Genomic DNA, 17,231 nt, shown 5'->3' with positions numbered 1-17,231 from the left:
ATGTCTCTGGACTCAAAATTCTAATAAACTTTCATAAGTTAGGATTTTAAATCCTGGAGGATGCACACAGGTCTCGTTTGGGAGCTAATCTCTCTCCCACTCCCTACTCCTTCTACCCCAGCACCTACCACCAGAGGCAGATGCTGGAAACCCCTTTCAGCTTTTCTCATTTCTCCCAGGAAGATTCCAGAGAACTTGTTGATTCAGATTTCCTAAGATTTAAAGCGGCTTCCGATCCCCTGGGAGTATAGGGGACTGCAGGGGTGGCAGGTGGCTAGAACAGTGAATAAACCCTTACTGTACATTGGAGTCATCAGGGAGACTTTAAAGGATACTGATGCTGGGGTCCCACTTCTAGTAATTCTGATTTAATTGGTCTGGGATGTATTCTGAGCTTTTGAACTTTTAAAGTTCCTCAGGGGATTCTAATGTGCTGCCAGGGTTGAGAATCAAAATTCTAGCATTGTGGTTTTCAAACGATAGTATGCATGAAAAATCTCCTGGAGGATTTGTTCAAGCACAGACTCCTGGGCCCCACCCTCAGAGTTTCTGATTCTGCAGGTCTGATGTGGGCCTTAGAGTTGCCTCTCTAGCAAGCTCCCAGGAAATGGCTGATGTGCTGGTCCACGGACTGCTGTTTGAGAACCACCAACCTAGGGCAGTTTGTCTCATCTGGGAATCTTGCTAAAATGCAGATTCTGATTCAGTAGGCTTGGCACGGGGTCTACGCTTCTGTAGCTCCAACAGGCTCCCAGCGGATACTGACGCTGGTCCAGCAAAGCTCTAATGGAAAGCATCGTTTTCAACCCAATTCAGTAACATCCTGCCTAGAAAAGATGTGTGGTCTGTGAGATTCCTGGAGGTACCATGGGCTCAGCATACAGCTTGGACCACTTGGAGGCAGGCAGAGATCTGGAGGGCTTAGTGCTGCTTTGGCATTTGGCCAGCTGCCATTTGCCAGGATGTTTGAACATGCCCCTGGTGAAGCTCTGTTGTCAGTAGAGAACTTCATTGTAAAGATTCCCATTTTGCTTGGAGGAGTAACACAGTGGTCCTCAACCCCAATCACACAATGGAATCACCTAGGGAGCTATCGAAACAGATATTAATTCCCAGGCTCCTTCCCCAGAAATTCTGCTATAATTGATTGGAGGTGGAATCCAGACAGTGGCATTCTTAAAAGCTTTGTAAGTGATCCTAATGCACAGCCAGGGTTGAGAACCACTGAGTTCAAGGATCGCATGTTGTGGTCTTACAGATCATTTAATTATTTTTCTTTATATTGGGCTAATTTATATCCCACTCTGGTACAAACTAACTTTATTAGGTTTCTGAAAACAATTTAATGTGACATGTTTAACAAACCACCAGGGAAAGGCTCTGTGTAGATGCCATCACTGTTAAATCCTAAATTCAGAGTAAAAGAAAGTGCTGGGAAAGTACAGCTGGTGTTTCCGAACGAGCTGAAATATGAAATATTTCTGGGACTGTATCAACAAGCCTAATTTTTTCCCCTCGGGGTTATGGTTGTGTGGAACAAGTCTTCACCACGAAGCTTGCCAAAAAAGGTTATGATAAAATCATGGAATGTGAATGAAAAGAATTCACAGTGTAACTTTAAAGGAGTCAGCCTCTAAATTTAAAAATGCAGGGATGACATGTGTCTTGCACTTGTAGTAGAAGTCTTCAGAACAAAATAGTGCTGGGTATAAGAGAGCTCCTCCTTTATGTCTGTATGGCCAAGAAGCAAATGAGATGGGGAGGATGGCCAACCAGAAAGTGATGAGGACACAGCTGAAGACCCTGAACCTCTTTATCTTTGCAAATGACTTTTTTTTTAATTTATTTTTGTCTGCGTTGGGTCTTCGTTGCTGTGCGCAGGCTTTCTCTAGTCGTGGAGAGCAGGGGCTACTCTTTGTTGCGGCATGCAGGCTTCTCATTGCGGTGCCCTCTCTTCTTGCAGAGCACGGGCTCTAGGCGCGCAGGCTTCAGTAGTTGCAGCACACGGGCTCAGCAGTTGTGGCTCATGGGCTCTAGAGCGCAGGCTCAGTAGTTGTGGTACATGGGCTTAGTTGCTCCGCGGCATGTGGGACCTTCCCGGGCCAGGGCTTGAACCCGTGTGCCCTGTATTGGCAGGCGGATTCTTCACCTCTATGCCACCAGGGAAGTCCCTGCAAATGACTTTTGCATTCTATACTTGAGCAAAAAATGTAGCCATTGACTCAACATACAAATACCAGGAAAGCTGAAGTTACTTTTGCTCTTGGCATTGTGGACTAGTGTGAAGATCGTGCTTTGGAGGCTCTGCCACTTACTTTGTGACCTTGGCCAAGTTTCTTAGTCTCTCTGTTCCTGTCTCCTCATCTGCCAAGTAGCAATGCCGATTTCATCTCTTTCACACAGGAGTGGGAAGGGGTGTGAGCACGAGGCGAGGCATGGCACCTCACACGGAGAAGGTGCCTAGTTGGTAGATATTCTTTCACTGCTCTAGCATGATCACGAGAATTGAATCCTTAATAAGAAACATCATCCAGCAAAATGTTTTTCTTATAAGTCTTTACTGGTATTTTCTACCTGTGAATTATACTAATTCAGATTTCTTCTTAACAGTCATGAGACAGATATTTTCTACGTGGCGAGTAGGTTTGTTCTTGCCTCGGAGCCTTTATTCTTGCTGTTCCCTGCACCTGGGACACCCCTGCCCTGCAGTTTGCCTGCCTTCCCCCTTCTTTCATTCAAGTCTCTGTGCATGTGCCATGTCCTCAAGAGAGACCTGCGTCACCCACCTGGCCAATGCATTACAGTCGTACTGTCGATTCTGCTTCAAAGAATTTGTCACCGTCTGGCATTATGCTGTGTAGTTCTTTGTTTATTATGTAACTCCTCTAGAATGGTAAATCCAGGAAGGCAAGCAAGGACTTTGTTTTATTCCCTGCTCCAAGCCCTGTGCCTAGAATCCTTGGCACATGGAACTCATTCAGTAGATATGTGCTGAATGAATGGGTGAAGGAAGGATTCATAGATTGCATCTCAGCTGGTACCATGAGGTGTGTCTCCCAGGACCACCTAGTGGCCACTGTGATACCCTAGGCCGATGCCATAGCTACTGCAGGACTTCACATTCTAAAGGAGTGAGGTTATAAAGGAGGGAGATTACCAGAGTAAGGTATGGGGAAAACAGTGATCCCAAACTCTTCCCCTCTTAACTCTACGTTCTATCTACTAAATTCTGTGATATTAGTTCTAATCCAAATTTGGGGTCCCTTGAAATAGCTCCATAGTTGGAACTCCCAAGAATTGTCTCAGAATGATGATGGGTTGCCTGTGTGCATGTGGATTGTATACGTGAGAATTGGGATAGATTTCAGCAAAGCACAGAGTACCCACCAGCACTGACTTTGTATTTGCCTGTCTAAATTCACTGGTCCATTTTATGTGGCCTGTTTTTCCATTAGTAAGCGTGCAGCATATCTGCTGTTATTTTTAAGTGGCCATTTTAAGAGGTTTTGAAAGAGGAAGAATGCTTCAGTGTCAGATGTGTGAGACTCTACAGAAATTAAATAGCTAGAATGAGAATCTGGCAGTATAATTTTTCTCTTTTTTTTTCTTTTTCCATTTAGTAGTTTTTCATTCGTCTTTGGTTTTCTTTAAATCTGTGTTTAAAGCAGAAAACCCTTGAATGCATTTGTTGCTTGTAGATCATGATTTTACTTTTCCTGTTGACTTATGGACCTGGAAAAAGTCTACAACTGGCCAAGATGCAGGTTAAAGTGACTAGGATTGATACAAACTTGCCATTATTATTGTAAAGTCACTTTAATACTGGGTGACCCTGTCAATATTTTGAGGGCTAACCTCTTAAAGGGAGATAATTAATATGATGAAACCAGCTTATTTCCCTTAATTACCTCTGTTGCAAGTGATCCTGTCACTCTAGACTTTCTATATCTGGGGCAGTTTTTTTGTTTTTGTTTTTGTTTTAAGATGCCAGTTGCAAAGTGTTGCCCGGGCAACCAGACTGAAGAGCTTGTTAATTAAGTTAAGTACTATATATAGACTTGTTAGACACCATAGGGAAAGAGTAAGGAGAGGCTTCTCTTCAAATGGATAAAATTTAAAATTCAGAGGTAATGTCAGAAAAGCCTTCTAAATGATAGAAAATATATGGTGTGTCTGTAGTTTTCTCCTTATTTTCTCCATGGAGGAGAGATGGAGACACAGATGAATAAATGAAATCGACTGCAAGAATTATTTAGAAACAGGCTGAGAAAGAAGGTTTTAGAAAAACAATTCCTGGTGCTATGGTAACCATAGTTGGGTTCAAGTGACAGGCTGATGATGGGGGAAGGGAAGGATGCTGGGTGAGTGTTCTAGATAATCTGTTGAAAAGTGAATAGAGGGTAGAATGAAGAGGAGAATAAAGCTAAGACACTTACGATTACAAAATAAAAAGAAAGATTTAGATCTTAGAAATCTAAATTCTTTGAAAGCATCACTTTACAATTTGCCAAGTCAGTATAACAGGCTTGAATCTTCTGCCTGCTAGTCATGAACTTAACCACACATCCTTGAAAAATTAAAGTGAAAACTGTTAGAAATATGAGGAGAAGTTGCTGGTTCATAGTGGGAGATTTTTTTATAGATCCTTCTTGGAAATCAGTTTAAAAATGTAAGATGTAAGTGAGCAGAATGTCATAATTAAGCTTGATTTAATAGATGCGCAAGTTTGGATTCAATAAACAGAGAATACATGTCCTTTTCAAATACTCATGTATTCAAAAAGTTGACCATAGGCCACATGTACATACACGCGTGCCAAAAAAACAAAAACAAAAGATAAACTCAAGAAATTAACAGAAGTGGAAAATTGTATAGCCTACATTTTCTGGCAACAGGGCAGTGAAACCATAAATTAAACTGAAAAGGAAAGCCAAGGAGAAGGAAAGGAAAAAGGTAAGCCACGCAGAAATTTATTAGCATTGTCCTAAAAAGTCTTTAGTTAAAGAAGAGATCAAAATTGAATTAGAAATGAGTTACATTGAGAGTAGTACGTATCAAAAATTAGAATATAACCAAAGCAATATTTGGCTAAAGTATTACAATCATAATTAAAGTTATTCAAAAAAAAAAAGTTATTCACACTTGTGAGAAAATAGAAGTGAACTAAGCATCAATTTTAAACCTAGAGAAAAGCCAGTTAAACAATCTGAAAGACAAAGAAGGAAGAGATTCAAAAACTTGAGAGAACCCATGAACACATAAACCACAAAAAAGAAAGCTTGCTCCATAAAGCCTGAAATGAGTTTGTAACTCTAGATGAATGAGGTATTTCTTAATATATATAAACATATGTTATATATATTTCTAATATATGTTAGTATAGATAATTCTACAAAAGGTGGAACACCTGAATAATCTAATAACCAACAAAGAAATCTGTCCTTTCCTCCTTTAAAAATATACTGAGTTCAGATAGGTTCATGAGTTATATGAAAACATCAAAGAATAGATAATTCCTGTGGTATTTGAACTGCTTTACAGCCGAGAAAGAGGTAGAATGATAAACAGGTCATTGAAAAAGTTAGTATAACTCTGGAGCTAAGACCGGATGAGGCCAGCACACACACACACAAAAAGAGAGAGCCGCAGGCTAATATTACTCAAGCTTATTAATCTAAAAGTCTTAATATGTTAGGAAGTCACACCCAGCTGGATCTTTAGAAAGAGGGTTTATTCTAAGAAAACGAGGCTGGTTTAAAATCTACTAATTGATTATATTAGTAAATTAAAGGGAAACCCAATATGAATCCTGAGAAAAGTTGAAAAAGCATTTATAATAAGATGTAATCCTCATTTTTAACATTCTTAAATCATTTCAGACTGTGGTTCAGACAGTGTCTGTGGTAGCCTACCTTATGCCGCGTGTGTTACTAAGGCAGGTCTTCAGAAGTAAATAAATCTCTCAGGGCTTGAGCTGCAAAATACATACCAGTCAGTGACAATGTTGGGACTGTTAAAGGAAACTTAAAGAGCAGAATAACTAGGAAGATCTAATATGTTGGGTTTTCATGAAAACATCTTTCTTTGAAGCTTATGTGTTTTTTTGTTTTTGTTTTTTAATTTTATTTATTTATTTATGGCTGTGTTGGGTCTTAGTTCCTGTGCGAGGGCTTTCTCTAGTTGTGACAAGCGGGGGCCACTCTTCATCGCGATGCGTGGGCCCCTCACTATCGCGCCCTCTCTTGTTGCAGAGCACAGGCTCCAGACACGCAGGCTCCGTAGTTGTGGCTCATGGGCCCAGTTGCTCCGCGGCATGTGGGATCTTCCCAGACAAGGGCTCAAACCCGTGTCCCCTGCATTGGCAGGCAGATTCTCAACCACTGTGCCACCGGGGAAGCCCCGAAGCTTATGTTTTAAAAGTCTGATTATGCATACCGAATATTTTCTAGAATAAGAATGTAATAGAATGTGATACAGAATAAGTTAATTGCAGCACATTAACAAGAGTAGAAAGTAAGCGCAGTTTGCAGTTAAAGTCATGGCACTCGTATTAGTTATGAGACCACGTGTTTGTGTTTGACAGATAAGACATCTACTCAGTGTGCTTTCCACACTCCCATCTCCCATACAGCCAAGGTTCGCTTTCTCCTCCTCAGCTCTTTGATTTGTTCTGCCCACGCTGATGGGGATCCAGGAGTGGAATTCCTCTTAAGTATGTTCTCTTCTGAAGACAGTTGCTTGGGCTTGTAATATGAAAATTGGGTGTATGTATCCTCTGTATATCCTGCTGCAGCCACACTGGCCTCTTGCTCCTCTTGGGACACGCAGGAGTGCAGTAGCTGTGCCCTCTGCTGGGGTGCTCTTCTCCCAGGTATCTCTATGGCCCACCCCTCACTCCTTCAAATCTGTTCAAACATCAGCTTCCCAGTGATGCCTATTCCGACCAAATTGTTTTGTTTTTTGTTTTTTTTTTTTCAATTTTTCTTTGGCTGTGTTGGGTCTTCACTGCTGTGCGCAGGCTTTCTCTAGTTGCGGCGAGCTGGGGCTACTCTTCATTGCAGTGCGCGGGCTTCTCATTGCAGTGGATTCTCTTGTTGCAGAGCACAGGCTCTAGGTGCGCGGGCTTCAGTAGTTGTGGCACGCGGGCTCAGTAGTTGTGGCGCACGGGCTTAGTTGCTCCGCAGCATGTGGGACCGTCCCAGACCAGGGCTCGAACCTATGTACCCTGCACTGGCAGGTGGATTCTTAACCACTGTGCCACCGGGGAAGTCCCCCGACCAAACTGTAACTGCCCCCCACTTCTTCCATGCACTAATTCCCCCTTGCTCTGTTCTATTCCCCCACCCAGCACTTATCATCCTCTGCTCCTATATAGTTTGCTTATTTATAACATTTATTGTTTATTTTATATCACCCTCCAGTGCATTGTAAACTATATAAGGGCCAGGATCTCTGTTTGTTTTCCTTGTGGTGTGTCCCAGGCTGCTGGAACAGCGGGCACTCAAGAAATATTTTTGAATGAATTTACCAGAACTATGAGTATGAAGGCTCTCCTGTGCTATCTTCTGATTAGACAAGAAATAGTTACACAAGGAAGATGGACGGTGAAATGAAAGATACAGCAATCAAGGTAGAAATGACCTGAGGGACACTTGATTTTGAAAATAGACCTACTTTTGTAATATAAAGAGCTAAGTGGACTGAAAGTCAGGAAGCTTGGATTCTTGCTTTAATTTTACCACTGACCTTAGACACATCGCTTGAATTCTCGGGCCTCAGGTTCTTTATGTACAAAATAGACTAAAATTTTTAGTTTAGAAGGCTGAACTAGGAGACCTCTTGCATCTAACCCTGCTTTGTGATTGTTTGTGGGTTTTACTTTAGGAAAGACAGAGCTTATGAACGTACCCCAATACTACATGGCATTATTTTCACCCAACATTTTCCGAACTCTTTCCACTCAAGGTCATGAGGCCATGATGATGTGCTTTTGGTTTATTTCAGACTTTTTTTTTTTTGAGTTTAAAAAGGTATTATTCTTTATTTTAAGAAATAGTGATAAAATATACATAATGTAAAACTTACCATCTTCACTATATTTAAGTGTACAGTTCAGTGGCATTAAGTACATTCCCATTGTTTGTGCAACCATCACCACCATCCACCTCCAGAACGTTTTTCTTTTTTTTTTTCCACACACACACACACACACACACACACACACACACTGTATTTTATTTTTACAAGAGATAAATAAACTGACACCAAGCATTGTAAATGGATGATCACAACAAAAGCAACAATGATTGCAATTACCAAACACGAAACACACTCATACTATGTCATGATATTGACATTCAGTCCAGTAATCCTCCACTGTAACAGCTCCTTTACTTTGCAGTGAAAATTGATTTGTATATTTTTTGCCTCTGAGTCCTTGTGGGATTTTTTTTTTTATTCAAACAGAAAGTCACAAAAATTATAATCATCCTCATCAGTTCACTCAGTCCCATGTAATTAATTTTTTTTTATCTTGATCTTTTGTTAGCACTTTTATGAGTTCATCAGTTTTCCATTAGAGTTCTGAAAATGCTTCTTCATTCAGTTCAGCACGATAGTCAGTTATCAGAAACCTGTACTTGTCAGAGTCTTTTCCATGAATTCCTTGAAGATGAAACCCTTTTATAGGAACATTTTTGCAGAAGCATCAGAGTACACCCAGAACTGTCTGTAAATGACAAAAGACTTAAAAATGACCACGGTTAAAGATTTGATGAAAGTTCATAATAATGCAATTGACAAGGGCCTAATGTGGCTATAAGTTTCTTTAAAGCTTAAACCAAGAAACTGAGCTGCGCACTGGGGCTCCAGAAGCTAGGGCTTTGCTTGATTTATTTTTCTTATCTGTAAAAATGGAAGTGCAGCAATAGGTTGGTGACATAATACAGGAGAAAGGAGAATAAGGTACATTTGATGGATTTCTGCTAGGGATAGAAACACACCAGATGCCATTTCGGGAAATTACATGGGAATTTGGCTCAATATCCATCTTGCTAAAGCTTTCCTATCATCTTAGTCTGTTCATCTCCTCAAATTTCAGAGCTTGGAGGTCAAGTTCCTCCGTGGTGATTGTCATCCATCTTGTCCTCAGTCCCCAAAACAGCCATTAGGTATTTGTGGGCCTGTTTTGGTGTTTAAATGGACACTGTTTTCAAAGAACGGCCCTTAAAACTCCTCTTAAACTTAAAGATTTTTCCCTTGGTCAGTGACTGAGTCCCGTTTTCAGGGTCTCCACGTCACATAGGCATCTTCCCTCCGCCTTTCTTCACCTGATCCATGTGCTGGACATGGATTGTTCAACACAAGGGAGGGGACGGGCCGATGGAGAAGGCAGCTTCCACCTCTCGCTTTGGTGTCATGAGCAGGTCACGGGAAAGATTTCCATGGGCGGCTTAGCTGTGTTTGAGGGTTCTCACCAGATTTCTGTCCCTGCTGTACTCTTTGTTAGTTAGTCTATCATCAGGGCTGCCTGCACTTATGGGGAGAGTGCCCCATGCTGCCCCTGGGCCTGTGCTAAACTCTTTCTCTCCCATTTAGAAGAGAAGCCAGATTGCTCCAAGGCCCGCTGTGAAGTCCAGTTCTCTCCGCGCTGTCCTGAAGACTCCGTTCTGATCGAGGGTTACGCACCCCCCGGGGAGTGCTGCCCCCTCCCCAGCCGCTGCGTGTGCGACCCCGCGGGCTGCCTGCGGAAAGTCTGCCAGCCAGGATACCTGAACATACTTGTGTCCAAAGCCTCAGGGAAGCCGGGAGAGTGCTGTGACCTCTATGAGTGCAAACCAGGTATGCACGGGCTTGGTCCCCGCAGCCTCGCAGCCTCGCTGCTTTGCATCAGAGGGCGGCGGCGGCCAGCCTTCCCCCGTGCCCCGCCCCACCCTGACCACTTGACAGTGGGGTGCTGCAAACCTGTTCCTCTGGGCTAATGGCAGCCTGGCTTCTGCCCTCCAGCCAGAGAACCAGATAATCCACTGGTACAGAAGTGCCTTCAGAGAGGGACCCTGTCTTTTTCTCTTTTCTTCTTCTTTTTTCTTCCTTCAAAGTATGCTTGATGGGGGCAGTAGGGTTAAAATTTATGGTACTGTGGTTGCCTGCTTCATTCCCCCAGAGGAGGTCATCATCCTCATTTGCAGATATATCTGTCACTTTAAAGTATTACATTTAAAAACAATCATCGTACATAAAACAGAAAGTTATTTTTAGATAAATATATGCATCAAAATGCCAGACATTTTATAATGAAATACTCAGCCCCAATCTTCCTCCTTGCCAGCTCCCCACCATCCGTCCTTTAGCTTTATAGCATGTGCTAAGTCATCTTTGACTGTTTACTCAACTTCTTTGCCACATTTATTTTGTAGTCATGTCCCAGCTGTTTCTGATCTATGGTATTTTTAACATCTTTGTTCTCGTGGCTACATTTCTAATGTGGTCTGTGAATAGGTCTGGACTGCAGAGATTTCCTCTTCCAAAGTTTCTAACCATGGGTCAGATTGTTTTTAACTGCTAGGTAAATGCTCAAGCCAAGCAAGCCCTTGTTCATCTCTTGAACTGTTTCATCAGAAATGCCTCGGGCTGATCGTCACCATCCACAGAACCACCACTGGTTTAACTCTCTGTCTTTCTCTGTGTCTGCATCTTAACTCTTCAGTGTCTTGTTCCCTTCTTTTCTTGAACAGAAGATTTGGGTCATGTTACAGTTCTCTAACGTTGATGGAAATGAAAATGCCAGTGCTAAGACAGGGTTTCCAGGAAGCAAGGAAACTACAGAAATTTGAAGAGCCAGTGTTTCATTTGGGGACTCAAAATGCAAGGAAACGTAACGGTGAATGGTGCCTCTGTTTGCCCCCCAGTTTTCAGCGTGGACTGCAGCACTGTGGAGTGTCCCTCCGTTCAGCAGGCCGTGTGCCCCCTGGACAGCTACGAAACTCAGGTCAGACTCACAGCGGATGGTTGCTGCACCCTGCCAACAAGGTCGGTCCGTCATTCGTTTTTTACGCTTTCTCCTCTGTCCTGTGTGTTAGCATTCACGAAAGGCACAGTTTCAGGCATGCCGTTTGTTTTCCCCAAGGGTCAGAGAACCCTAATATCCTCCTGTTTCTATGGAGAAGTCACTGAACGGTTACTATGACTTGGTAGTTCCATGTGTCGTTCCTGGGGCCAAAGTCAGCTGTCCTCAGGTTAAGTCCCTAATCCTTAGAGGTTCCTCAGGTTGGGGTGCCTGTGCACTTTTGCAGGCTGCAAACTAAACAGGCACATGTGTCCCTCAGTCTGGAGCCGGGAAGGCAGCAAGGTATCGATCCATAGTAGGCATGTCATTTGATCCTGTGCAGTGAATCTTACAGGTGTTTAACCATTGTGTTCAATGGGGTGAAACACTGCATGCATCATAGAATTGCTCCCCAGGGATCCTTGACGTTTGCAATCACACATCTACCCAGACCTATAACTTGCTGAGGCAACAAGGAGTTTAAATTCCTATAATGCTTTCTGGAGGAACAAGCACATCTCTCTTTGGCTTGGTGGGGAAAAAGCTGCTGTCAGTTTAGTCTTAGTAGCAGGACATGCCCTTAACCCTGCAGGGCCAGACTTACTCCAGAACGCAAGGGTCCCCAGGCCCCATCCTTGACCGTCTTCATAGCACCACCGTAGAGCTGGTACTTTGTGCTTTGCTTTGGGAAAGACCGTGCTTGGAATCACAGGGTTTACGTTCTATTTCCCCTGCTGAGTGCCCTCCCCTCTTCCCTACCAGGTCCTCCCCTCCATCTTTCCCAGGTCACTAAGTCATGATTTTGACTAAGCCATCTCATTTCTTTCAACTTTTGCTTTACATTTAATATCCAGAGTTAACGTGGTACCTTCCTTAACCCCCCATATCTAAGCTCTCTCTCCCTCAGTCCCTGTGCCAGGCACTTAGCATCCGTGTTTGTTGCATGAGTAATTGTGATTAAACAAATGGGTTGCTAAGGTAGGAATGTGTATGGTCTGTAGTTAAGGAAAGTATCAGTCATTTGTCCATGATTGAAGTAGACATCCAGAGTTTGTTCTGATAACTACTTTTTTCTTCTTCCTTCTCTTAAAACACGTTAATTCTTTGACATTTACTAGCCATTGTTGTGTCAGAAACCATAGTATTCTCTCAGACATATTTTACAGGACTTGCCCTATCCTTTATAGTGCATCATAAAACAGGTGCAGAGATTTTTGTGAAGGTAACATACAGTGGCGTAGCACTTTCTTACGACACTACATTGTGATAATTTATGTGAAGATGTTTGGAAAGCGTTGAAGTATTGTGCAAACGTAAGGTATTACTAATCAGTAAAGGAGGAAAATGGAGTATTACTAACAGTGACAGATGTCCCTTCAAGGTCTTCATGAAAAGGAAGGTGGCACATGATATTAGACCACCTAATTAATCAAAACTAAGCCAGTTGTCAATTAACAAGACCTTTAGAGAGCAAAAGGGACATTTCTCAATTCACTGTTACAAATGTAATGTAGCACCATTTGCATGTAGGAGGCACAGTAGGCTATTTTTTTCACTCTAAGGGGTTGAAATGGATAGAAGCAACAGGAAGACATACTTAATTTCAATTTAAGGGAAAAAATATTTCTTACAACTAATGATGAACAGTCATGCACTGGGCTGCTTCCTGAGATAAACTGAGCTCCCTGGGGCCGGAGAGACTTCTTTCCGTCTGGATGGCCACCTTCCAGGAATGCTTAGAAGAAATGTTACCTTGGAAAGGAGGTTCAAGTAGAAGCCTTCCGTTTTTATCCCCAAGCTTCCGTGAGTCTGGTAAACATAAACCTTAGGGTGATTATTACGTATTGACCTAATTTTGACTTTGGCATTCAGAACCAAAGGATATTCAGTTAAAGGTGGCTCTAATGAAGAAATTGGAAGCATGGAGAAGGAAGCCATCCAAAAATCCCAGGGTAAATTATTTGCAGGGAGGGATAAGTTCTCACAGCTCTTTGGTTTCCTGTATTTTAAATAGTCAGTGACCCTTCCTCCCCTGCTGCCCCTTCTCCACATGCATCCTGTGTTCCCACCTGAACTGGATCCCCCCCACCCCCCAAGCTGTCTCGGGCTCTGGGCCTTTGCATTTGCAGTGGGCTCTTCCCTGATTGCCTTCCCCTTCTACAAACTTCTCCTCTTTCAGGACTACATTTCCTTCTGTTTGCAGTGTTTTTCAGTCTTCAGCCCCTAAAGATGACTTAGGTGTCTCTCCTCTGCTCCCTTGTAATCTAATTCCCATGTATCTCTTTATCATAGCCCTTTTCATAATACATGGAAATCATTGATTTTTTTGGGTCAGTCTCTCCTACTCTGTGTGCTTCTCAAGGGAAGGGAGTATTTTATAGCCTCTAGTACATAGAACAGGACTTGATATAAAATGGTAACCTACATTTATGAATGAGTGAATGAATGAATGAATGAATGAACAGGCCCACTATTGACCATGATGACTTATATGTTGAAGAAGAGAAAAATTATCTTCCTGCCATTAGGTGGTAATACTACTCCTTGTCTCACTATAAGACCCTTGCAGTTCCCCCCCAACCCCCCTCTTTATGGCCAATTCTCAGTATTGCAAAAATCCTCCACTCCAAGCAATGGGCTCACCTCTCAAAGCATGAGATGCCTTTATCTCTCCATTCTACCTTTTCTAATAGTGTTGTTCATCCTGCAGGACTCCCAGTTCAATTCTACTTCATCCACAAGGTCTTTGTTCTTCAGCCAACACCCGTCTCACTCCCTAGGTACTCCCAACATATCCTGTCCATGTTTCCAATTAATCATATACTTCCTTGCATTGTTATGTAACTGTTAACATGGGTAAAGTCTTGTCTCACCAGCTAAAGGACATTTCTACAGGTCAGGGATTGTGTCTTCTTTCTTTTCCTCTGTGTATGCATTAATTCCGAATGAATCAGTAATGCAGAATACACTCAGACTGTGACTTAACCTAGTTGAGCATATTAAATGGGTTCCCGCTTATTAAGGAGGATGACAGACAGGTCATACTTTGATAAGAGAATAAAAACCCAAACAATCACGTGAAAGTGGAAATAAAAAGAAGAGAGCCTAATATGTTGCAATAGTGGTAGTATTTTAAGAGAAGAAAACTACCTAACTTTATCCTTGTGTGTGATCCACGTCAAAGGTTTTCTCTTTGAGACCATGATTAGGTATAAAGAAGAGCATTTTAGAATATGCAAAACCCTGTTATGATGACTTGACCTTTACCAGCATAAAGAGCACTGTTAAGAAATTAGAGCCATTTGAGATCAAAACTGATTGTGTGGCAAATTCAGGGGGAAAAGCCCTTTACAGTCAGGACAGAGTAAGGTAAAATATTGGAAACTTTAGCAGTAGAGGTTTACCTTAGGTGGAAGTCACAGCCCCTTTTTTGTAGGACTTATTATACTTGCATAGACTAAAAAAGGAATTTGTGGACATTCTGCCCTCATCTTAAATAATAAATCCCTCCCTCCTTCATTACCATCCAAATGGAATTGCCATTCCCAGTGAGACTGTGTCACCCATTAAGGCCCCTGACTGCCCTGTTTGGGTGTAAGTACTTGCTCACTTTGTGAATTTTCTTTTGAGTTGCCTGTTCTCAGTTCATTTATTCATTCATTCATGGAACATGAGCTGAGCTCTTCCAAGTGATAGATACTCCCCTCCAGATGTCCTTTTGGTGCATGGATATCTCTTTCCACTTCCATGCCTGACAAGTACTGGTTCTCCCACCCACCTCTTCCCTTTCTAAGGATACGTTAGTCCTTCTCCCCTTGCTGAGTCTCTGCTTTTTCTTAATGGCCCATCCTTCATTGTCCCCTCTTTTGCTGTCTTTTCTCCTGAACTTCATCCTGTTTAGATATCATTCTTTGTGATATAATTATCATTTTTAATTCTTCCTTCCCTCAACTTGGTTTAGGTGTCCAAGCACTCCAGTAATTCTTTTCATCCTCTTCTCTTCTGTTGGTGCTAGAATATGTTGTGAGGTATACGGCAGCTCATCGTACCTTTCAGGAGATAGTGAAAAGGAATGAGACTTAGTGGCTCTGGGCCTTAAATTGGGCCTGAACCCTGCATGATGACAAAAAGGAAAAATGGGACTGTCCATGGGGCTCATGACACCTCATGGTCTCTGCAAGACCCTTTGTACATGTGTGCATGCCATTGCCTCCATGCAAAAGGAAACTTACAAAGAGAAAGTTATGTCAGATGCTTTGATCAAATGATGTCTTTGCAGGGAAGGAAAAACAGGAAAGTCTTTAAGTAACATCTAGGTGGCAGTAACAGTGACAGCTTAAACTTGTAGTGTACCTTGCTGTTTACAAAGCATTTTTTACCTTTGCTGCCCTCATTTTGTCATCTTTCTGACTCCATGAGAAATTTATGGATATGAAAACAGAGGTTGAGAAAATAAGTGACTTGTGCAAGATCACAAATGTTTTTGGTACAAGGGACAGAGCAGGTCCAAGTCTTCAGCCCAGGTTCTTTGATTCAAAGCCCTATACTCTCCAGTGCAGTTTTTTTTTTTTTTTATACAATGTTTTGTTGTTGTTTTTAAGTTCAGGAACTATATCAAAGAATATGAATTTATATCTCACCATCATGTTTGTTTATATCAGCATAGTACATATTAACACAGCATGCCCATGTTTCAGTTACACATTGCTGTGTAACAAGGCACCCCCAAAAGTAGTTGCTTAAAACAGTGAAGATTTATTATTTCTCTTGCCTCAGTGTTTTAACTGGGAGGTTCTTCTGTAGCCAGCTGGTGGGTCATCTGGGGCTAGGTGGTCTACGGTGGCATCATTCTCACATGTCTGGCTGGAAAGGCCTGTCACCCCCTGTGTGGTCCTTCATCCTGGCTCCTTTATGTGATGGCAGAAGCAAGGGAGGAAGTAGCAAAGCCTTAAAAGAGACCAAGAACTTGGAAGTCACACAGCATGACCTCCACTGCATTCTGATAGTGTAAGCAATTCACAGGGAGAGCCTTGGTTCAAGGAGTGGGGCAGTGGATTCCACCTCTTGATGGGAGAAGCTGCAAAGAATTTGTGACCATTTTTAATCCACCATAACATACATGTCATCAAAATAGGGGCCCCCTTAGGTTTCATTTTCTAATGGTCGAAAGTTGGTGGAGTGTTGCAGCTCTGCGACCTTCTTTCCAAAGACTAATGTCCTTCTGGCCGTGGGACTCAGGGCCCTCCTTTCTCTCAGCTGCTCTGTTTCTGCTTCTCCCTTCACTTGCCAGTCAGCAGTTCACCTGGGAGTAGATACATGATTTAGGAGCCTCTGAGCACCACCTCGACTTTAAGCATCATTTAGCCAATCATTATTTTTAACTCCTCTCCTTATGGAATGTTGTGACTATCTAGTTGATCTTGATTTTCTCTCATCACGCAACAGGGAGTGCCATTTTTGGACGCCATAAGATCTGCCTGATAAAACCAGGTCAATTTTTAAAACAAACAGAAAAAAAAAAAACTTTCAAAGACGTACATAGTAATTCCCTCGGTAATGGTTGATTCTGGAATGGATAGTTGTCTGAGAGAAATAGACCCACCAGGTCTGGTTGGAGGGTAGATCCAGCCTGGGCTGTACCTCTGTGCATCCCATGTCCTCCTGTGTCGGCCAGCTTAGACTATTTATTAAGAAGAAAGCTCCCAGATCATGTTTTGTTTTGTTTTTTCTCTGCACTCCTCACCCTTTGCTATCCCTGATGTATGTGCTGCATTTTACAGAGTTTTCCCTTTGCCTCTGTAATTTTTCACCAGGCTTTTTAGATACAGGTTCACAGGGGAGAAATTAACTAGTTAAAAATCTAAGAAGTAATACCTTTACTGTATTCCCTTTTACTGTAAGTCAAATGAGTGTTTCAATACCCTTATGCCTTTTGCTTTGTTATGTAACTATTCTTATGTTTTTATTAAGAAGATGAATGAATATAATATGTTATTGACAGTCACCCATTCTAAATTTATTTTAATGAGATTGTTCCACAACTTTTTGTTCTGAAACATTCTGTTGTCAATTTCTGTCTCTAAATATCCATTCCTTAATAGTTATTTAGAAAAATCCAATCTAGTTATTTTGAGGTGGAAATAAATTAAGTCAGTGTTTATAATGTTGAAAAACTTAAAATAGGGTT

At 42.0% G+C, this 17,231-nt stretch overlaps 1 protein-coding gene across 2 annotated transcripts in view; it reads left to right on the top strand.

The window, feature by feature from the left end:
* CRIM1 (cysteine rich transmembrane BMP regulator 1) overlaps positions 1-17,231 on the top strand; it is a 205,106-nt gene that overhangs the window by 86,744 nt on the left and 101,131 nt on the right. For both annotated transcript variants that reach the window (XM_082356695.1, XM_082356694.1), the window contains exons 3-4: positions 9,598-9,840; positions 10,908-11,028. In XM_082356695.1, the coding sequence (XP_082212821.1) occupies positions 9,598-9,840; positions 10,908-11,028 (364 nt within the window). The remainder of the gene's footprint in view (positions 1-9,597; positions 9,841-10,907; positions 11,029-17,231) is intronic.

This window comes from Balaenoptera borealis (assembly GCF_965194805.1).
Source record: "Balaenoptera borealis genome assembly, chromosome: 15".
NCBI classification, from domain to species: Eukaryota; Metazoa; Chordata; class Mammalia; order Artiodactyla; family Balaenopteridae; genus Balaenoptera; species Balaenoptera borealis.
This window is presented reverse-complemented; position numbering and strand designations above follow the sequence as displayed.